The sequence below is a fragment of the Penaeus monodon genome, chromosome 12, assembly GCF_015228065.2.
Source record: "Penaeus monodon isolate SGIC_2016 chromosome 12, NSTDA_Pmon_1, whole genome shotgun sequence".
NCBI classification, from domain to species: Eukaryota; Metazoa; Arthropoda; class Malacostraca; order Decapoda; family Penaeidae; genus Penaeus; species Penaeus monodon.
The window spans coordinates 17,750,356-17,774,635 of NC_051397.1; the positions used below are offsets into that span (position 1 = coordinate 17,750,356).

Below are 24,280 nucleotides of genomic sequence, written 5' to 3' on the forward strand. Positions count from 1 at the left end.
ACAGGGATGAGCAGTTGCATTATGCTTAGTCATCCATCAACTGTTATTGTGCTTATCTAAAATAAAACTAATAACCATTGCTGCATGTAAAACTAATTGGTAAAATTTTATTGGTTTGGAAACAAACTTCATAGTTGGGATGTAAGCACTGATCAATTCACAACTTTCATGACATAACATACATAATGGACATCTAACTTGCTCCTTGGTGCAAAGCTGAATATGAGATGTTAAAAAACTTAATGAGTATCTCAAATGCCCATCATTTATCATATAACTGAGGCTGTATTCATGTAAATATATAAAATCATCATGGGCAGGCAGATTCTCTTTGAGTAAGCCTGTAGTTCAAACCACTGTAGATAAAAAAGGGCTTAATAAGAAAAACACAAATCATTACCTGAATTGTGGGATCTTGCTTATCTCCTGCTTTTCTCTTCACTTCATCATCAGAATTATCTGTGGAGTGAACACTTACTTCTTCCTCACTCTTCTCTCCATTCTCTTCCACTTTTTCTTTATTTTCCACTTCCTCCTCTTCCTCCTCCTCGGTTTTTGCCTCATAATTTTCTATCCCTTCTCTCTTTTCTGTTGTTTCCTTTTCAATTATTCTCCTTTTCTTTGGCTTGATTTCACCTCGAGACCAAGCACTTCTATATCTCCTTTTGCGTCGTCTGTGGATATCCCCTGTTGTCTTTGCTTGCTGATCTGTGAAACAACATGGATATCTATGAGTAGTACTTTGAATATAAACTCTAACATTTACCATGCATTACCACTTTGTTTGAAATGAAAATTCTACCACTATCTCTTCCCTTATATGACAGGGTGTTTCCAGGCCTAGTCTAGCAAGTGCCTTTCCGCTTTCCAAATCTATCAACATTCCCTGTCACTGACCACTAGAAAATCAAAATCTACTTTCTCTCTGTAGTTAAAAACAAAAAAGTAAACATCTTCTTGCTCCATAATTCTACTGAGAATGGTGAGCTCATTGTCTTGTCATTTAACACTCTGGATCTGCATCAAAATGAAATCAAGATTATAGGAACATCTACAAGTATGCACATCTGGTACATATTTTTTCATACATGGAATTTAATTCAATATGACACACATTCCAGCAATACCCGTTTCATGAAAACTTTCACTACAGCATCAAAGTATAATGAAAGGAAAATATATTTATACATGAAAAACATCCGGTCAAAAATAACTTTTATTTTCTTCACCCAAACAATCTCAATTATTTACTTACTTACTTACTATTAGAAGAAGAAGAAGAAGAAGAAGAATCAAGCAACCTTTAGAAAAGTTGTTTCATACTAATGCTAAATCAATCATAAACAAAACCATGTTACATAATTCTATTTCCCCCATATCAGTCTTTCTGCCTAACAAGTGCACAACACTGCTCTTCTTACCCGTCACATCTGGTCTTGTTGTGTGTGGTGTTACAGGTTCTGAAAGTCTACCTGTTTTCACCTCTTCAACCTGGAATATAATTCACATTTGGCAATTAACTCCTATGATTCAAATGACATGACCATCACATTATAGAGAGAAGAGAGGAAGAAAAGAAAAAGAAAGAAAGAAAGAAAGGAGAGGCTTGAGAGGTGGGTGAGTGTTTCAGCTGAAGGCCAGGGTGATGGGAAAGACTCACTACTCCTGCACAAAACTCTTGGAGGATGATTAGACTCATTTGGTTTTAACCCATTGCCGACGGGTGGCATGTACGTACATGCCATGGCATGGCGGGACCATCTGCCGGGGGCACGTACGCACATGCCATAGAGGATGCATGGACATGCCATGAGTTTTTTTTTGTTACAATCACGGCAAAAGATTATTTTTCTGCCAGTGAAAGTGTGATTAAGTCGGTTTTAATACTTTCTCATTTTTACCATGCAACAACAACAACAACAACAACAACAACAACAAAAAAAAAAAAAAAAAAAAAAAAAACAAAAAAAAAAAAAAAAAAAAAAATAACAAACACCACAATTGCAACTCCATGATGCCGACAACTGCTTATTATTGGGACTATAGACCGGTTTGAATATGATCAACATGATCTAATAGACAACCAAAATACCTAAACAAGTCTCGATTTGCAGGAAGTTGCAAGTAGAGACGATAACAAAATAGAAAAGAAAATAAACATTTTGTAGTATACGAAAGAAAGCATGGGATGCTGGATTTGGCATGAGTGGTGCGCCATCTCGGGCGACGATAAAGCCCGGCAGGGAGGCCGTCTATGAATGCTAACCCGTAGAGTATGTTAGGTGTAAGGAAGGGGGCTTTTGCATTTTTTCCTTTAATAAATGAGTGTAGAATTTAATGTCCATCAGCCATAACTGGAAAAGCACCGGCTCCATGCCCAGGATCCTAATCCTATCTACCATGGCTGGCAGCACAGGTTGCATAACAGAAAACTGAATATTATGGAGAAGAGGAAAAGACAAACAAATAAATAATAATAATAATAATAATAATAATAAGAGAGAGTGAAAGAGAAGAGAAGAGAAGAGAAGAGAAGAGAGAAGAAAAGAAAAAAAGTTATAGACTACCTAGAGATGATATAGAGTTTGTGCAAAGAAAATAGTCTATCACCAAGATAAAGCAAATCAAATAACTATTAGAGACATTGGAAAATGGTAAAGAAGTTAAAAACACTTTGCCAAATAAGACAAAATAACATTGCAAAGGGGAGTAGTCTTGTCACCGCACACGAGTGTCCACTTGTGCCCGGCTTGGCAGAATGTCCACTAAAGTAAACCTAATGCCTGTATTTTGTGTTACATGATGGCAGGGAAGCATCCTGACTCAGTGGGTTAAATTTATTTTACCATCAAAAATAGCAGACTATATAACATTTCTATAGCATGAAAAAGAAAAAGAAAGAAAGAAAGAAGAAGAAGAAAGAAAGAAAAAGGAAAGAATGAAAAGAAAAAAAGTAACATACACAAAAAATATAATTACAGTGTTGTGACAATATGTACCGTTATCTCGTCAACCTATTAGCCATGAGGGGTTGCCACTTGTGAGACTTTAGTGAGCAAACCTAAAGGGATGCAAGTCTTGGGTTACCATCTCAAAGATTTTTCATAAACATGTTTTGGAAACTATCAAAAAAAGGAAGTACCCTGTTTCAGTTTACATTGGCTAGTAAGGAAACCATTAAAATAATGTACTTTAAAATCAGAGACATCAGATAATATTATTCAACCTTTTACTGCTACTTTATGCAAAAATTGTCAAAAATATAAGCCACTGTTTTCAACTGTACAAGACAATTTTCTAAATTCTTACTTCAAGTAAAAAGGAAGTAGGACCTTTGGCTGTTTAACAATTTTGAACTCACTAGCTATAGCACAGCTGGCTCCCCTTACCCCTAACAGTAGTCTTCTCTATTATACAATATTTCTCCTTAGAGTATCTAAAATATGGGGGGGGGGGGGGGATTCACAATAATCTTAACTCTGGTTTTGAAGAAAATGCATATGGGCCTTTCATGTGGGATATCCATCCTAAAGGAGGTAGGTGATAACCAACTTTCCTCTATAAAGAGTAACAATTTAATTCAAAGATCTAATACAGTGAAGTTAGTTATCATTCCCCAAAAGACAGTGTCAACAGATGAATTAGAGTCATGGACACCTTTAATCCATCAGTGACAGTATTAGAGATTTCTCATCGTCATAGACTTTGGTGATTTCTGGCAACCATCTTGCTGTTTTGTGTGGGAGTTCGCTACATGTAGCAGAACTTCCCACTCGACGTCCTCTAGTGAGTTGCCATGCCATACCCAGCAGATCAAGTGGTTTGTTATGACGGCTATACATGTGACCCAACAGTAACAGGTTAAGAATCTGGTAAAACCTATGGCCTCCCTTCCCCCAAAAATATTAATACAACTTTGCATGCCATGTGTATAATCTACTTTATTTAATGAGATTTGATTACCTCATACTTATATGATACACAAAGTATTATTAGTCCAATCAACACAGATGGCAAGAATACATGCTATACCCACTGTAATATAAGTTCATTTGTTGTATTTATACATAAATGGCTCAACAAGTTCTTAGTCATAAAGGAGTCAGTTAATAGTCCTACCTTATCTCACATAATTACCCTTTTTCCTTGATGTTTGGAAAGTTTCTTTTGTATTATTTAATTTATCATTTAACAATAATTTAATAATCATAATATCAATAAGAAAAATAACAGCATCAATATCCATAATAAGCAAAACACATTTTCTGGTAATTTCAAGGAATGGGGAAATCAGGCACAGTCACTAAGGATTGACTCCTTGCTGGCTGAGCACATGTGGAGCCATCTGTATGTAACAATATTGACTAAAAACTATATGGGACAGTACATAAATCTGTTACTTTTATCTGATCCTTATGGACACTGAAACCTTCCAAGGACACCCTAGAGGTCCATGGACCCCTGGATTAGAGAATCATTCTTGTGTAAATCTTTTCTATATTCCATGGTGTATAAATGCCTTCATAGAGAATAAAATCTGATGACAGATTAAAGCACTATCTTGCCTTTACCAGAATTTTAAGATAGAACAAACCAAAGCCAATTGCAGACTCACTGTAGCCTTTGGTGGTGCCACACTGATAAAGCTGGGCGTACTCTTCTGAACAGGATCTGAGTATATCTTCTTGCGTTCTGTGCGATTATCTCTTATGTCTCTGCAGCGGTCTTCAAAGTCTGTATCCATCTCTGCTTTTATATAGGCATAAGCAGTATCTCGCAGAGTACAGGCTCGATGACGGATTATCTTATCTAAAAAATAAAAAATAATAAAAATAAATAAAATAAATAAATAAATAAATAAGTAAAATGAATAAATAATAATAATAATAATAATAATAATAATAAAAAATAAATAAAAAATAATAAAAAAATAAATAATTAAAATAAATAAATAAATTTCATCCATGTACTAGGAACACTTCAATTGTATTAAAATAACTGTAAAGTAAAAAGCATAAACAAATCAGCAAATTTTCCTTTGATTCCTCAATACCCCCTTATCCTCAACAGTATGGAAGAACTATTAAACTTATGCAATGGTATTTGTAATTATCAAATTTTGATGATATATGAGTATATAGTATAATGTTGATAAAAAGGATATTCATATATCACCTCCCTGTTTCACTCCCTTGCATAAAAATTTAAAATATTACAATATGATTCAACCAATAAAACCGTTCAATCAAAATCTTAGTAGCTGAAGTAAATATCATTATCATAAAAGTAGTTTCTAAATCCCTTAAAAAATAGCGGCTTCAGGAATGAAAAATATTTCTACCCATTCCCGAAACTATACAGATCAATAAGGGATTCTTAACCATAAATCAGCATCATCTATGACAAACCTTCAGGATTCTTATCTGGATTATATTCCAGAGCATTGTTGCAGATCAGATCAATGTCTCTCAAGAATTCCTGAGCACATTCATACTGGTGCTGATCAATCTTGGTCATCATTGTCTCAAGATCCATTGGTTCTTTGATAATCTCACGATAGTCAGGTACCTCCTCTTCATCTACAGGTTTTGTGAATATATAAAACCTGAAAATAAATACAAATCTAGTGTATCATCTTCTAAAGCAAAGGTAAAGCAAACCTCTAGAAAAATATTCTAAAAATTTAATAAAACTTTAACGAATCTTCCATAGCAATACTTGAAATACTACACCAAGTCACACATATACTCCATACTTACGTTTTATTTCTAGCTAGCTTGGCACATATTTCCCGAAGGAATATACGCAGTTCCCTGAGTGTGGCCTCTTCAATTTCTTCCAATTTTCTTAACTCTTTGCTGGTAAGTTGCCGATGTGCAGGAGCAGGTGCCACAGGCAATTCTTCCAACTTTTTCCTGCCAGTTCGAACCTAAAGAACAGAATAATTTGGAGACATTGGATCAGAAGTAACTGATCATATATATCATATATATTCATTCTTTCATCAGTGACATTTTATGGATGCATCATTAATAGGGCTTCACTCTTTCTTTGTTTAGGTTCCAAATGTTTATAGGCATTTGCCCACAAACATATGAGAAATTAACTAGAAATAAAAAGAAGTTGCAATGTGAAATTTACTACAAATAAAAGAAGACCATGAATTTTGGAATATGTATAAATGTACCAAAAGAGTTTATGTGCACTGGTAACAAGAACATAAAAATAAAACTTTGTCTACTTTCAACCCACCGAATGAGACTGATACTGCGATACCAGTGCACTACCCATAAAGACATAGACAGTCAACCGGATACTTCCATGCAGTAAATACTCACATAAAAGACAAAGAAAACACTATTTCACATGACAAATAAATAATAATGAATACATAAACAACTGTAAAAATCATTTCATGGCTTACAGTTAAACACCTTTTCCTATGTATAGAATCCATCCAATAAAAATTGCAGTAATGTAACTGATGTCCTTCAATTAAACATCTTTAAAAAGCACATCAGAACAGCATGAAAATACCTTTGGCTTCTGAAGCATATTTGTGTAAAATAAAGGCTTGAAGTATTGCTGTCTTTCTTCCTCACTGGGATTAACCATTGTCATTACTTCTTCCCTATAAACGCTGAATAACATCTGGACCTGAAATTAAAGTTTATTAAAGAAAGAAAGAAAGAAAGAAAGAAAGAAAATCAGACTTGACCCTTTCCCGACGGGTAGTATATATTCATAGTGAAAGTGTTAAAAACGACTTAATCACACTTTCAGTGGCAGAAAAATAATATTTTGCCGTGCTTGTAACAAAAAATAACTCATGGCATGTCCATACATACACCGTATTCATATTGACAAAGGTAGAAAAGGTATGAATGAGAATGAATATCTTGACAATACAAGAGATGTATTTGACCGGTTTCGATTGCGTCTTCATCAGAAATACATGTATTTCTGACTGGTCAAATACATCTCTTGTATTGTGAAGATATTCATTCTCATTCATACCTTTTCCATGCATACACCATGGCATGTACATACATGCCCCCGGCAGATAGTCCCGCCATGCCATGGCATGTGCGTACATGCCACCCGTCGGCAAAGGGTTAAAATACACAAGTCCTACCTTAAAGTCTGAAAGTCTTTTCATAATACTGCCTCCAAACACAAAGCAAATCATTAAAATTAAACTTATCCAACAACCTCTTCATCCAGATCATCATATGGGACATCAGATGTGGCAAGCAGTAAGAGAGGGGCTGTGGGATCTAGATCCAACAGCAATGACATGAAGGTAGCCCGTAACGTTTCAGACGTAGTTCCCCACCACTGATCAATGTGTGGAACATACACGATGCTTGGTAGATTCCGCCGTGCTTCATGGAATACCTGGATGAAATTTTCTATTAAATATCTTGAAAAAATATCACAAGATTTCAAATGTGTCTTTATATAAATGCAAGCACTAAATACACATACTTAACTCTCTTATGCTCAGGATAAGAAAAAAATACATATACATAAAATATTTAAAAGATTTTGGTTTCATATCTCACCTGGGCACAAGCTTCTTCTGGTGCTCGTGCTGATACAGAGTAAAGCGCTGCCAGATCTAGCTTGTGAGTGGGGACCTTCTCTAAGGAATGAATGATAGCTGGAGCAAGGTGTGTGCTCTGTCCCTGTGTCCTCAGTCCAGTCAAAAGTAGTCTCGGACGGTGGGTGCTACGATTCTTTGCAGCAAGCTTGGACTTGACAAAGGCATGAGGGAAGCTTTCTCTCAAGAGAGTTAAGCTTCTGTTAAGAGAGGACTGAACTAGGGGCTGTATATTGGAGCTGAGACGTCGTCCCACTCCAGCTGCAGATCTTTGTCCAGCTGGCACTATTTTGGTCATTGCCAACCTAAAATGAGCTACTTTTATCTGTAAGAATATACAAAATATTAAAAGCTATTCTGTGCATCGTACAGAAAACAACTATATATTACTTAAATGCTGAATAATTACATTTACACAGAAACAAAGAAGCATTCTTTTTAGAGTAAGATATCAATAAATTCTATGATGAAGCCCCCCATTTCTTACACTAATCTTTGAAACATCAATGAGGAGCTTCTGTTTTGCTGAGTAGATCTGAGGAAACTTCCCCCTTAGTGCTACCAAAGCTGCTTCAGCACACAAGCTCTTGATGTCTGCACCACAGTAACCAGTAGTCTGCTCAGCAAGGTAGTGAAGTAAACGTTGACTTGGTAATGGTTCCCAACTCTTTGTGTGGATCTTAAGAATATCCTGCCGTGCCTGATGGAAGAAGGTGATACATCAAGTGTTATGATGATTAAATAAAAAATTTCAATAGTCAATTCTTTCTTGCAAGTAGCAATCATAATCTTAACAGTAACTAACATCAACATGAGGACTTTGTAATAATAATTAGTGCTTATAAAAGATAGCTATGACAGCTGATGAAAATAGTAAAAATGAGAACATTGTAATAATAATAACAGCAACAACAATAAGAACTATAATGATAATAACAGCTTCATGGGGGGGAGGGGGGGGGGGTAACAATAGTAGTATTAGTATCAGCTAGACTCACCTTAGCTGATGGCAGTGGGAAATGAAACTCCCGGTCAAAACGGCCTGGTCTCCTGAGGGCAGGATCAATGGCATCAATCCTGTTAGTTGCTCCAATGATGACAACCTCCCCTCTGGAGTCAAGACCATCCATGAGAGCTAAAAGCGTTGATACAATACTGGAATGGATTTGATCTTGTCGTGATGATCGTACAGGAGCAAGACCGTCAATCTCATCAAAAAAAATTATGGATGGACGCATCTGATAGGCCTAGGGATTAAAGGTAAATTGCATTAACATCAACTTCCATAAAGATGCTAGTGGAGACATGAAGAGACTTTGTATATTCCAGTAAGGCACTTGAAAGAAAAAAACATATTCAAAAGGTTGTAAAGTATTAATTTTAAACAAAATATTCCTAGAATTAATTAATAACAGCTTGCAAATATTTGTGCAAGCTTAGCTTTGTATATTAGAAAACTAAAACACAAGCATATTGATAACTTCTACCTTTTTGGTAGCTTTATTACCTGATCAAAGAGAAGTCTAAGTTGCCTTTCTGACTCTCCAACCCATTTGCTAAGACAATCTGCTCCTTTACGCATGAAGAAAGCAACCTTTTTGTCAGGAGCACTGCATTCATTGGCTAAAGCTCTTGCAACTAAAGTTTTACCTGTTCCTGTAATATATATATATGTTTGATCAGTATCAACAAAATATGGTAAAAAGGTGACCTACTGTCTACTTTTTTTTGTTTTTCTTTTTGTTTACCCAGAGAAGGCTTTGATGTGCTTGTCATCAAGAAGTCAAATACTATAATTAATATAATAATTTAGTTTTATTCCATTTAATATGATGGATATTCTTAGTGCGACATGCTGTCTGTTTTATTTTGCTTCAGCAAAATTGCTAAACGAGATCGCTACTGCTGCACCACACAGCACAGCACAGGCTTACCTGATCTCACCTATTTACCCCATTCCTTGAATATAATTACCTGTTTATCATATTCATTGGATTTTTCAGTAAAACAGTTATACTATTATCATTTCAGGAAAAATATATATTTGTATCACTATTACATATTTACCCCAACCAATGATAAAAAAGTTATCTTATCACTATCATCGTTTTTATTATCATTATCATTGACACTACCATTATTATTATTTGGTCACCAAGCACTTCTTGTGCCATCTGTGTGTAAACAAAACTAATAAGCTAAAATCAAAGTGAATGATGGTTTTCATGCATGCTCTCCTAGTCTCAATGGGTTGATATTTTCATATAACAATATATTTGAAGAAAAGAAGAAAAGATGTGAAGTTAAAAAAAGAAAGAAGGAAAAAGTAAGCATATGCTTGCAGCACTTTTCTACTGTGAAAAAATAGAAAATCAGATATCACTTCTTTAGAGAGAGAGAGAGAGAGAGAGAGAGAGAGAGAGAGAGAGAGAGAGAGAGAGAGAGAGAGAGAGAGAGAGAGAGAGAGAGAGAGAGAGAGAGAGAGAGAATTATATATAATATATATATATATATATATATATATATATATATATATATATATATATATATATATATATATATATATATATATAGTATATATATATATAGTATATATATATTATAGTATATATATATATATATATATATATATATAGATATATATATATTATATATATATAATAGTATATATATATATATATATATATATATATATATATATATATATATATATATATATATATATATATATATATATATATATATATATATATATATAGGCAACCCATAGTAGTAGTACTTCATATAATTTTGCCTTTTGCACATGCTGCCAACATCTGTCCAATGACGTAATTATAAGCTGATTTTGAAAACCCCTACCTGGTGGGCCATAAAAGAGGACACCCCTTGGTGGAGTGATCTTAAACCTCTCAAAAACCTCAGGATATACAAGAGGAAAGATAATCATTTCCTTGAGGGCCTTTACATGGTGGGCCAGGCCACCCACAGAATCAAAGTTAACACCTCTGTCTACTGACATTGGATCAATGTCAGCTAAACTTGTTCCTATCTTCTCTCTATCCCTGTAAAAAAACAAAAAACATATATGCATTATACGACTAGATAACATATGTACATTTTTGTACACAATTAATCTAACTATGACAGTAAGGAAAAATGTATTTCTGTCACTTAACACGGGCAGTATTGGGAGGTCAGGGGAAAGAAAAGAAAGTAGGCAGCAAACCTAATAAAGAGAAGAGAAGTAAATGAAATACAACATTAATAAAATAATAAAAATGGAGAACAGGAGGGGGGGGGGGGGGCAAGATACTGAAATTGATAAGAGGCTACACAAGTAGCAAAATACATGTGTATTTTCCATCCACTTACTTTAAGGCACCTGTAATTAAGTCATCAGGTTTGACGTTCATGGGGAGGCAGCGGTTGCGAGATTTAGCCATACTTCTCATTTTACTCTTTTCAAAGTGGCTCTCATCTGAACTACTGCTGCTACTTGATGAATTGTGTGCAGCCTATAAAATAGAAAAAAATAACAATTGCCCTTTTCCCCTCAAGATTTCATTTCAAGATTATAATACAAACAATCAACAATTGACATTTCCTTACCCTTACCCTCCGCTTTAAATGAAACATATGCTTCCTTGCTGGAGAATTGACATATCTCTTGCGATTTCTGTGATGTCTTCTTGGTGGAGTGTCCTCTCTGTAGCTTCTGGACCTAGACGATTTCTCTGATGCATAAGAGAAATAAGATATTGCCAAAGCTTGAAAGTGTTTGAACTCTTTTTAATGAGGAGCACATTACTGGTCAGTGCCATTAACCTCTGTTCAATACGACCAATTTATAAAAATATAAATGTTGTTGAAACATGTTTTGAAAACTGCCTGCTAATCATTATAAAATAAAATGTTAGTAATTCATGCAATATAACTAGAAGAAGAAGAAGAAGAAGAAGAAGAAGAAGAAGAAGAAGAGGAGGAGGAAGAAGAAGAAGAGGAAGAGGAGGAGGAGGAGGAAGAAGAAGAGGAAGAGGAAGAGGAAGAGGAAGAAGAATAAGAATAAGAATAAGAATAAGAATAAGAATAAGAATAAGAAGAAAAGAATAAGAAAAGAAAAAATCGTGTGTAAACATACCCACTGAAGATAATTGGAATGGCCTGATTTCTCTTCTGTTTTGTCTAAGTGAATATCGATTTCCATTCTGCTCCTCATTCTCCTCTTCCTCATCCTCATCCTCTTCTTCTTCCTCATCTTTATCATTATCACTCTCATCAGATGAGGTTACACGTTTGCGAATTCTCCTTGTGTTAACTTCTTCCTCTTCCTCCTCATACATAAAGCGCTTCACAGGTCTTCTCTCCCTCTTCACTCGTGGATAGAGATCTTCAAACTAAAGGAAAAGGAATTCAAAGAATATTTTGCAAAAACTGCATACTTCATCCTACATTTTCCTTTAACCCGTATCTGCCAGGCCATGCCTATAGCCGTCATAACAAACCAACTAGACAAACGTACTAGAGTGAGTTGAGCAGAAAGTTCCACTACATGTACGGCAGGACAGTTGCCAGAAGTCACTGGAATCAGTGGCTCCTACAGATTTCTGATACCGTCATTGAGGGGTTAAAAAATCTATTGTTACCCTTCTTACATCTAAGTTGCAATGTGGCTTTCACAAACTTATATTACCATTTTTCAATAAACAACATGCAGAAATTCTATTTATAATGTACTGTGGTATTCAAAAGTTGAAAACAACAGCAACAGCCATGAAAAGAGTTGCACAGCAAAAGAAGTTAACTGCTCACATACCGGAACTTTTGAGGCCAAAGCACGGGCAATGATTGGGTCCTGAGCTCCATACTTTCTACTCTTCCTTGGTGGTGGTCTTACAGGTGGAGGTTCCTCCTCTTCCTCTCTTCCTCCTCCTCCTCTTCTGTATCTTCAATTTTTCCTCCCCCTGCTTCAAGTGAACTTCTTGTTGTGCGCCTCATCTGTGGCATTTCATCATCATCCTCATCCTCATCCTCCTCTTGATTCTTGCCCTCTTCATCATCCTCTCCATTAGTAGCTTCTTCACCTTTGCCTTGTTTGTATCTCACTTTGACTTTGTCAGAGCTTTCAGTACATTTCCCATTAACACCCTCGTCCTCTTTAGTTTCTTCATCAGCCATCTCTTCCTCATCTTCCTCCTCTTCCTCAGAAGCTGGTTTGACCTGAGCTGCATGTCTGGTAAGCATTTTTCTACCAGTTTCCTCTTCTGAATTATCTTCCCTGGAAAAAGAAGATATAATTACAACAAATTCTCATGTGCAAACAAATATGATATATGTATTTGCATTGATTGCAAACACAAACTGTTGGAAAGTAACATAAAAGAGGGCCTTACCATGCTCTCCCAAAAATGATCCCAGTAATCATAAGGTTCTACTATGCAGAAATATACAAACACCAATAATGTATAGAAAAACAAATAATAAATAATCAATTTTAAAATGTGTATCAAACACAGTAACAAAGCATTTCAAAAAAGTTCAAAAATATAGAAAAAACACAAAACAATTTTTTTCCTACTTCATGACTTTTAAATTTGGTGGCCTATATAAACTGCGGCACTAGAAGCTTGAAACAAGAGCAAATCTTCTTACAGGAAGTGAAAAGTTCTGAAATATCTGCCTCCTATCCCCATCCCCCAACCCCCCAACAATTCTATCAAAAGGATCTTCATACATACAAATCAAAATTGTGAATAAGCTGAAAATCAAATAATGAAGTTTATATTCTATCATTAACATGCAAAGCTTTGCTTCCATTAAATAATTCTCTTTACCTGTATCTTCTAAGTGGATGAGACCTCCTGCTTCTGGACAGATCTGTCTCATCATCTGAGGGATCACTTTTGGGCACCCTGAGACGTCGGTTTGGCTGTCGAGTCCTGGGTCCAAGAGAACAAAATTCTTGCTCACTGGTTTCTGTGTACTTCCGCAGTCTCCTGCGCCTTGGCTCTATATTGCCACTGTGGAACCTTGACCTACCCCTGGTACCTTCATCTTCATTATCACCTTCAGAATCAATATACCTACAAAAAAATGTACATAGTTAGAGAATTCAGTAAAGAACATCAATGACCTTCATAACATTACTATTTGTTTAAGAATTTCTACTTAGAATAATGGGGTATATGATCATTTATGAAAGGTTCATCATTTAAATTCACATGCTTGAAAATTCATTCTTTTCAAGCATTTTCTTTGCTACACTCAAATGTTTAATTTGGTCACTCCAAAATCCATTAATTCACAGTTCATAGAAAGAGATGTCATGGCATTAGAAGTTAGGGTAAATCATCAAAAATTCTTTTAATTCTTTTATGTCAGAATAGATAACTCACTTCCGCAGTTTACGCGATGGTCGAGGTTCTTCGTTCTCTGGCTCTGAGCTGGCAACCATTGTAGGATAACCTCTCAGCTTCTTGCTTCCTACCAGCCAAGACTGATTGCTGAAGTTGCTCCTCCTTGAGCTCCGTCTCAGGCCTGAAGAATAAACATAATGAATCCTTCCTATCAAGGTTAACAATAACAATTTCCAAATCTCTACAAGATGACTAAATATTCTGCCTTTCAATGCTAAGAAATTACTCAACCCATGACAAGGCACATTTACGAGTAAATAGTTTTCTGTATTTATCATAATACCTTTACTACCCAACACTTAATACATGGAAATGCTTTCTCAAGATCTCTAGGACCCCCCCCCCCTCTAACCTAATTGGCACGTATAGCAGAATACCTGCCATGCCCACTGTAATACAAGTTTATTTATTGTATTTACATATAGATAGCTCTACAAGTGCTTAGTCACCAAGATTATTAGTCCTACCTATCTCACCTGATTACCCTTTTCCTTGACTTTTGGAAAAGGTCTTCTGCATTATTTCATTGTCTTAAATGTTAGCGCGATTTTAATAGCAATTTAATTATCATAACATAATACTAACAGTATCGGTATCAACTGCATTAAAAAGAAAAACATATTTTCCTGCCAATTCAAGGAATGGGGAAATCAGGATCGGTCACTAGGTCATACTGATAGACTCCTTGCTGGCTAAGCACATGTGGAGCTATCTGTATGTAATTAATTCACAAAAAACTATAGGGGAACAGAACCTAAATCTGGGGTGATTGGGTTAAATGTGATACATCTGACAATGGCTTTAATAATAATAATAATAATAATAATAATAATAATCATCATCATCATCATCATCATCATAATAATAATCATAATAAAAAATAAATATAAAAAAAAAAAAAAAAAAAAAAAAAAAAAAAAAAAAAAAAAAAAAAAAAAAAAAAAATCACAACACCTGAACACACACCAAATGCCTTCCAAAAAGATTACTAACCTTCACCAACTTCCATGTGATTGTTATGCTCTTCAATATCATCCCCATTCATCACAAATTCTTTCTTTATTGGGCTTTTCTCCTTTCTTCTCTCACCTCGAGTTCGCCTTGTCTGTGTGCGACTAAATATCTCATCGTCTGTGTCTGTATCGCCCTCAATGGCTGCTAGCTCATCCCTTCTCCTTCGACTGGACCTGACCCGTGGAGTGTCTGCAGGGAAAAACCATTCAGTTTGTGTCAACAGTATGGCAATTGGCCATCATTCAGTTCCACCTTTATCATTCTCTGTACAAAGATAGGTAAGTGAACTTCATAAGACTGTGGAGAAAAAGTACCAAAAACATATTTTCTATAAACTAAGTATGGACCAGAAAAATACTGGAGGGACAAACATGAAAACTAAAATATTATACACAGTCTTGATATGCATTACCAGCAGAACCTTAACAAGGCAAAACCAAAGCCCCAACAAATCCTAATGAGCAATGCCAGTAAAATAAAAACAGCTTCTGTTTGGTTTTCACTAAATATATACAGCTGCAAAGGAAGTTTAGTAATGCTTCATTAAACAAAGGCCTGTGGATTTCTAGTTCTTTGTTATCACAACCTAAAAGCATGGTACTACATAATTAGGTTTAGTAAGAACTAGTAACTACAATACAAGTAAACAAACAAGAAAGAATAGACTCTTTAAAGTGGGGGGGGGCATACAAGCTTGCAGCTTCCTCACTGCCAATATTTCTTGCAATATCATTATGCAGCCAAAGGCCTTATGAAATTCAAGAGGATAGTCTACTTGTGAAAAATGAAAGAATAAGAAAAGTAAACTGAATCTGCTGGAAAAAAATACTATCTTCAATACAATATGAAAGGACCAACAAATTTATAACAAAATCAACTAAACTATGTAAAAAAAAAACAGCAACAATAATACTTGAGCATCTAGTAAGATCTCTTTTATTTAAATAAGGATAAACACTAATACTACTAATTATGAATACTAATATCAACAAATACTAATATCAGAATCGTGAATGAGAAGGCTTGAGTAATTATATATATATAAGATATATATATATATATAAGATATATATAATATAATATATATCTATGATATTATATATAGTATATATATGTATGTGTGATGATATAAAGAGATTATATATAGGTATAATTATCGATATATCTCGATATGATATTATAGACATGATGTAGGGATGGATAGATATGTAGAATAGAATATATATGTATATAGATATATAATATATATATAGATAAATATATGTAATAATCTAGTATATAATATATAATAGATACACAACCCACACAACACACACACACTAGATATACACCACACAACACACACAATATATAATATAGATACGATAATATATAAGATATATATTAGATATATAATAATATATTTAGATATTATATATAACATAGATAGATATATACATATATAGATATATACACTATATATATATATATATACACATAGAATATAGACACACATATAGATAGATACACACATATATATATACACATAATATATATAGACACATATATATATTATACACATATATACTAACCATATACGATACATATACCTATAAGATAGATACCAAATATATAATATATACAACATAGTCTATATAATATCCATCATATATCGACTATATATACACAGTAGAATATATACACACAGTATCTATACACATATATCTAATACACACTAATTATACACATAGGAATATACACAAGTATAGAGTAGACAAAGATGATATAGTAGACACATATATATATAACAATATATATTACACATAAATATATATACAAATACTATATATATACAATATATAGATATATCTATAATAATATCTATATATATATATATATATTAATATATATATGAACTAATTATACATATATATATATATAGTATATATATAATATATATATGTATATTAAACATATAATATATGTATATACATAATACTATATATATATATATATATAGTATATTACATATAGATATATATATATAGTATATATATAATATATAATCTAAAAATATATAGATATATATATATATTATGTATATGTAGATATATATGTATACGTAAAAAAATTTATATATCCGATATATATAATATTATATATAATATATATATATATATATATATATATATATAATATATATATGGGTATCTATAGATATATATGTGTGTATATACTACATTAATATATATATATATATATATATATATATATATAGAATATATCTATAGTGTATAGAATATATATATAATATACATACACAGATAATATATAGATATATATAATATATAATAAGATAATATAATATTGTGTATAATATTATATAGTGTATAGATATATATTATATATAAATATAAATATTATAAATATAATAATGCTATATATATAATGTGTGATATATATATATACATAATGAGATATATATACAGACATATATATATATAATACATACATATATATATATATGAATAAATATAGATATATACATAATAGAATATATCATACATATATATATATATATATCTATAATAATAAAAATTATTATATATATATATATAGAGAGGTAGATATATATGACATAGTATATAGAGAGTATATATAATATATATATACATATATAATGTGTACATATAGCGATAAGATGTGTATATATTATATAGATATATAGAACAGATAGAGGAGATAGAGAGATATATCATAGAGAGGTATATATACGATAGATGTGTGTAGAGATAGACTATACATATATTACAGAGTATACCATAAATATACAATGATAGCTACCTGACATAATATATTGGATACATACAGATATATATATAAGACATATATTACTATATACCTACATAGATAGAGCGACATACATAATATAGAAGATATAGATATAAGAAGATATATATAATAATATATTAGAGAGATAGAGACAATATTATATATATATAATATACAGCTATATATATATCTAATAATATATATATCATATTAGAGACAGAGAAGAATATAGAGATAAAGAGAGAGAATATCTACTAGAGAGTATATAGATACAGAAAGAGATAGAGAGATATACCTACAGATAGATATATATACATGACCTATAGATAGAGACAAAGAGTATAGAGAACAACAGAGAGAAGAGACATACAAGAGTAGTATAGAGAGATAGCTAGAGTATATAGTATAAGACAGAGAGAGAGTAAGTAGCTAAATATAGAGTAGATCTATAGGATAACATATATTATATAGAGTATAATAGAAGAGATGACATATGATGAGAGAAGAGATCTAGAGGATAGATAAGATAGCTATAGTATACATCAGATACATATAATATACATATAAATATAGATATGATATATAGAGAGAGAGATACCAGAGGAGTAACAGATGATAGAGCGATAATACATATATCAGATATATATATATAAATATAATAAGATGAATATGTATTACATATATAATATATAATATAGATATAATAATATAGATATATATATAGAGATATATAGATATAGATGTAGATATATAGAGATATATATATAGATATATCATATGTATCTATATATCTATATAATATAGATATAGATAATATATATATAATATATATCTGAGTGTCTTATAGATATATATATATAATATATAGCATATATATCATAATTAGAATATGTAGGGACGATATATAGATATATATATCTAAGATAAGATCTTATATGGATATATAGTAATCATAGTATATATATAGGTATATATATATATATATATATATCTATATCTATAATATGTATATAATATATAGTATATATAAGATAATACTAAAATCTAATCTAATAATATTATAGTATATATAATATATATAATATATATAGTTATATATAATAATATATAAGTAATATAATATTAATATGATATATATATAATTATATATAATATAGCGATACTAGATATCTATGAGAGAGATATATGTATGTATATATATATATAGATTAATATATATATAATATATATGATAGCATAAATATATATAATGTATATATATGATATAATATATATAATATATATATAGAAATAATAATATATATTATACATTAATATATATACTATATATAAGATATATGTAGATATATATAATATAGATAGTATATATAGTATATACTATATATTAGATAATAAATATATATATGTATATATATATAGACTTAGAGATAGAGAGAGATAGATATGTATATATATGTAGATATATGTATAATATAATATTATATATCTATATATACATATAGATCTGAATAGAAGGTATATTAAGATATGAAGAGATAGATGTATATATACAATTAGGATATATATATATATAGAAGAGATATGTATAATATATAAATAGATATATATATATATAGGTATATAGATATCTGATAGAAGGGATAGATAGAGATATAGAGAATTAGAGATATATAAATATAGATATAGATATATCTATGAGAGATAATAGATATCAACAATATAGATCTATATATACAATAGATATATATAAGAAAAATAGATATATAAGAGAGATATAGACGAGAGAGATATAGATATAAGAACATGATAGTATATAGATAGACAATAATAGATAGATAGAGAGATGCATATAAGATACATAGAGAAAATATATACAGATGATAATATATATATGATATAATTAGCAGATACAGATAGAGAAGAGATAGTAGAGAGAATGATCATATAGTAAATAAGTGAGATACAGATAGACGATATCGATATAGGCAAGATATAAATAGATAGAGCAAGATTAATATATATATTCCAATATAGCGACAGATATAGTATAGACAGATATAGATACATAGAGAGAGACATAGATTATACAAGATATAGACAGAGATATAACAGATATAAGACATAATACGATACATATATAACATATAAATCGACATATAGAAGAATACATAGATGAGACATATATATATAAATATAGAGATACCATAGATATACATATAATATACAGATATAGGATAGACATAATAGATATACATAAGAATATTATAACATCTATATATACATTAAATATATATAGACATAGAGAATACAGATATATATAATATATAGAGACAGATGTAGAGACATAGAATATAGTATATATATATATTATATATATATATATACATATATATATTAATATAAGAGATACATAGATGAGTATAGAGATATATAGATATAGAAAGACATATATAGTAGACAGAAGAGAGATACAGAATATTACATATGATATATAAGATATAGACCATATATATAAATATATATAATTTATATATATATATATATATATATATAGAGAGATATTCAGATATAGAACAATGAGAGAACATATAGACAGAGATGTACATATAGATACATATATAGTACAATAATCATATATATAACAGCTCTATATATATATATATATATATACTAATAAATACTATAATAAGATATATATCATATAATATATATAACAAATATACATATATAATATAAATATATAATATATATAGATATATATATATCTAATATATATAGATATACATAGATATATATATCTAGATAATATATATACATAAACATAATATATATATATATACATAATATATTATATACATATATTATTATATAATATATATATTATATTATATATTAATAATATATTAGAATATATATGTATATATACAAATATTAAGTAAATATATAAATAAACAAGTGGATATCTAACTTGTGAAAAACTAAAGCAATAATAACCACTATAAAATAAAATAAAATATATAAAGTAAAATAATATAACAATAATAATAAAAAATAATGACACAATAACAAAACATTATAACAATAATAATGATAATGATGATGATGATGAAGCCACAAGGGGGGAAAAAGTATAATTTTATATTGACCTATTAATCATATTTGTTTTTACTATTATTTTGGCCTACTAATAAATATACTAGTATGAATATCAATAATAACAACAATAATAGTAACAATGACAACAATAATAATAATAATAATAATAATAATAAAAAATAATAATAATAATAATGATTATGATGAGAGAATGATGGATGATAGTAATAACAATAATAATAACAATAATTAACTATAACAACAACAATAATAATAATCCTACCATACCATTAATAATCATGATAATGATAAAAATTATAGCAATGGTGGTGGTACAAATAAAAATAATAATAATAATAATAATAACAAAGACAATGATGATAATCATTATCATAATTATGAAAGCAAATAAATATAAACATTAGAAATCAGAAAGCAGAGATTAAAAATGTAATAAGAATAAAAGTAAATAGAAAAGAAATAGAAAAAATAATAAGAAGAAAAAATAACAATAAAATCAAGATAATTATAATAATGATAATGAGTGGTGGTGGTAATCATGATGGTAATTACAACAGGTATAAGATACATATTTTCTATTACCATGATGATAAACATTTGTCATTATTATCAAAACAAAAAGAATAAACATTAATGGGGGGGGGAAAAGAAAAAGAAAAAATCTAGAATTATATCACCGACATCACTATCAATTTTAGTAAAATCTTTCTTTAATTTGCTTTGGCTGGGTATTCAAGAACTTTTTTCATAAGGAAGCCCCCAGCTTCCTTATGATAAAAAAAAAAAAAAAAAACTTTTCTTTCATCACTTTTCATCTTGTATATATTTCATACCACAAAACTTTCATACAAGCCATTTCCATGTGCATAACAATATGGTGCATGCAATGCCCATGCCACCAAGCTCGGACTCTGGAATTAGGCCTAGCTGTTCACTCATCAAGGTCTGTTCCCTGAAGCATTTAGGGGTGACTGCAAGCTGCTGCTTGTTGAGGAACATGCCAAAATTGCAACCAAATACAAACTTTTGGATCTAATACAACATTGACATTGATACTACAACTAAGGAGCCCCATTCAGATTCATTCTAAATAAAACATAAAATTTGTCCAAAAATAAGAGTGTGAAATATTCCATGGTCTGATTACTGGAAATATAATCATCATCATTCTCTTACAGCAGTGAAAACAACTCTGACTGAAGTTAAACCTTTAATTTTGACTTCAAAGAAAATGTTTCCTTTCAAAGTAAAAAGAAAAAAGAGGCAACCAAGAATGTCAGATCCCTATAATCTTTCATTCCAATTTGTTACACTGAAATTTCATCTGGGACTCCTTACTGTATTCACACACCCCTTATCGTGTATTTTCTTTCAATAAATTTTGAAAGCAAAATACATATTCAATAAAAATATCATATTATGCACTAATTCTATTACATGTAATACAGCAATAAAAACAAAAATCAATATATATATGCTATGTGATGTATAATAGATATATATAGAGAATATAGATATATACAGATAATATATATATATATATATATATATCAGTAATAGATATACTATAGATAATATTATATACGTATGTGTATATAGATATATATAAATATAATATATATCATAATATTATAATCTATATTCCGTATGGGTGATATATATAGAGACGATAATGAGATATAATTATAGTATATATATATATATAACTAGAGGATATATAGAATGTGTGTGTTGTGTGTGTGTATACTATCGATAGATATCTATAATATATCTAGATATCATATCAGAGATAAAACATATATAGTACACATATAGACATAATATATATACACATATACAGAAAATAATAGTATAGAAATATAGATAATGAATAGTAGAACATATATATATATAGATACAAGATAAATGAATATACATTATACATATTACAGAATGAACGATACATATATACACATATATAGAGAATATGACGTACATATAGATAAATATATGTATATACATATTACAGACATTATATATAACATATATACTATACATATATCTAATCTATCTATAGATATAATAGATAACATAGAGTATACATATATATATCCAGATAATACACATATATATATACATATATAACTATACATATATATATACATTATTATAGATAAAAATATTCTATACATTATCATATAACACATAGATCTATCACAGGATAATAGATACATATACATATATATATAGATATATATATATATAGTCTAATATAGATATATATATATATATATATATAATATTATATATATAGATAAGACATCGATATATTACATTAGTATAGATTACAGATACAGATGACATGATATATAATATATAATAGATATAATATATATCTATATTATAATAATATAACATATAACTATATAATATATATATCACACATATATTACATTATTATAGATATATAGACATATGGTAGATTGTGTACAAAATAGACAGCAATATTATATGACAGATAAATAACATATAGATATATACATATATATACATCACTAGACATATACAGAATAGAACAGTATATATATTATATATACATAGCTATATCCATCCGAGCGATGCTATGCTATCGACTAGCGTCTATGCTATGCGAGTTACTCGCGATATTATAGATATAATATATATATAGAGAGATATATATATATAGATATACACACACCATAACATACATACATACCATACATAACATAGATATAGACATATATATATCGCTTATAGATATGAGAGATAGAGATAGATAGATAGAGTATATAAAATAAGAACATAGAGACAGACATATATATAGAGAGAATATATAGATATATAATAGATATATAATATTATAATATACATATATACATATCTATATATATATATAGATATAGAGAATATAGAAAGATATAAGCACATAAGAGATATAATAACATCAACAGATAATAGATGATACAGATATAAAGATATCTAGACTAACAAGATCTACATATAGAGAATTATCTAGATATATGATAATAGAGAAATAGAGAATATAAGAGACAGATATATAGATACCATATAGAAATATAGATTAAATAGACATAGATGATTACATAGATAGTATATATACAATATAGATATATACAATATTAAATATATATATATAGCTACCATATAGATACATATAATTACAGTATACAGAGAGAGATAGATGAGATAATATATATAACTATATAATATACTAGCTAAGAGCAATATATAATATATATATATATATATATTATATATAATATATTACCATTATATATATAATAATAATAGAGATATATTA

At 29.9% G+C, this 24,280-nt stretch overlaps 1 protein-coding gene across 2 annotated transcripts in view; it reads right to left on the reverse strand.

Moving 5' to 3' along the window:
- The window catches only part of LOC119579353 (ATPase family AAA domain-containing protein 2B-like), a 65,513-nt gene that overhangs the window by 2,160 nt on the left and 39,073 nt on the right, over window positions 1-24,280 (reverse strand). The window contains exons 3-21 of one of the 2 annotated variants that reach the window (XM_037927116.1): window positions 15,010-15,219; window positions 13,996-14,137; window positions 13,435-13,683; window positions 12,417-12,878; window positions 11,742-11,997; window positions 11,213-11,337; window positions 10,976-11,118; window positions 10,463-10,665; window positions 9,111-9,259; window positions 8,602-8,850; window positions 8,091-8,303; window positions 7,566-7,928; window positions 7,213-7,398; window positions 6,538-6,657; window positions 5,760-5,929; window positions 5,409-5,605; window positions 4,616-4,809; window positions 1,422-1,491; window positions 401-708 (exon numbers count right to left, since the gene is read on the reverse strand). In XM_037927116.1, the coding sequence (XP_037783044.1) occupies window positions 401-708; window positions 1,422-1,491; window positions 4,616-4,809; window positions 5,409-5,605; window positions 5,760-5,929; window positions 6,538-6,657; window positions 7,213-7,398; window positions 7,566-7,928; window positions 8,091-8,303; window positions 8,602-8,850; window positions 9,111-9,259; window positions 10,463-10,665; window positions 10,976-11,118; window positions 11,213-11,337; window positions 11,742-11,943 (2,892 nt within the window). In that variant the 5' untranslated portion in view covers window positions 11,944-11,997; window positions 12,417-12,878; window positions 13,435-13,683; window positions 13,996-14,137; window positions 15,010-15,219. Of the gene's footprint in view, window positions 1-400; window positions 709-1,421; window positions 1,492-4,615; window positions 4,810-5,408; window positions 5,606-5,759; window positions 5,930-6,537; window positions 6,658-7,212; window positions 7,399-7,565; window positions 7,929-8,090; window positions 8,304-8,601; window positions 8,851-9,110; window positions 9,260-10,462; window positions 10,666-10,975; window positions 11,119-11,212; window positions 11,338-11,741; window positions 11,998-12,416; window positions 12,879-13,434; window positions 13,684-13,995; window positions 14,138-15,009; window positions 15,220-24,280 lie in introns of those variants that run through there. The other variant, XM_037927117.1, reaches the window with a different exon arrangement.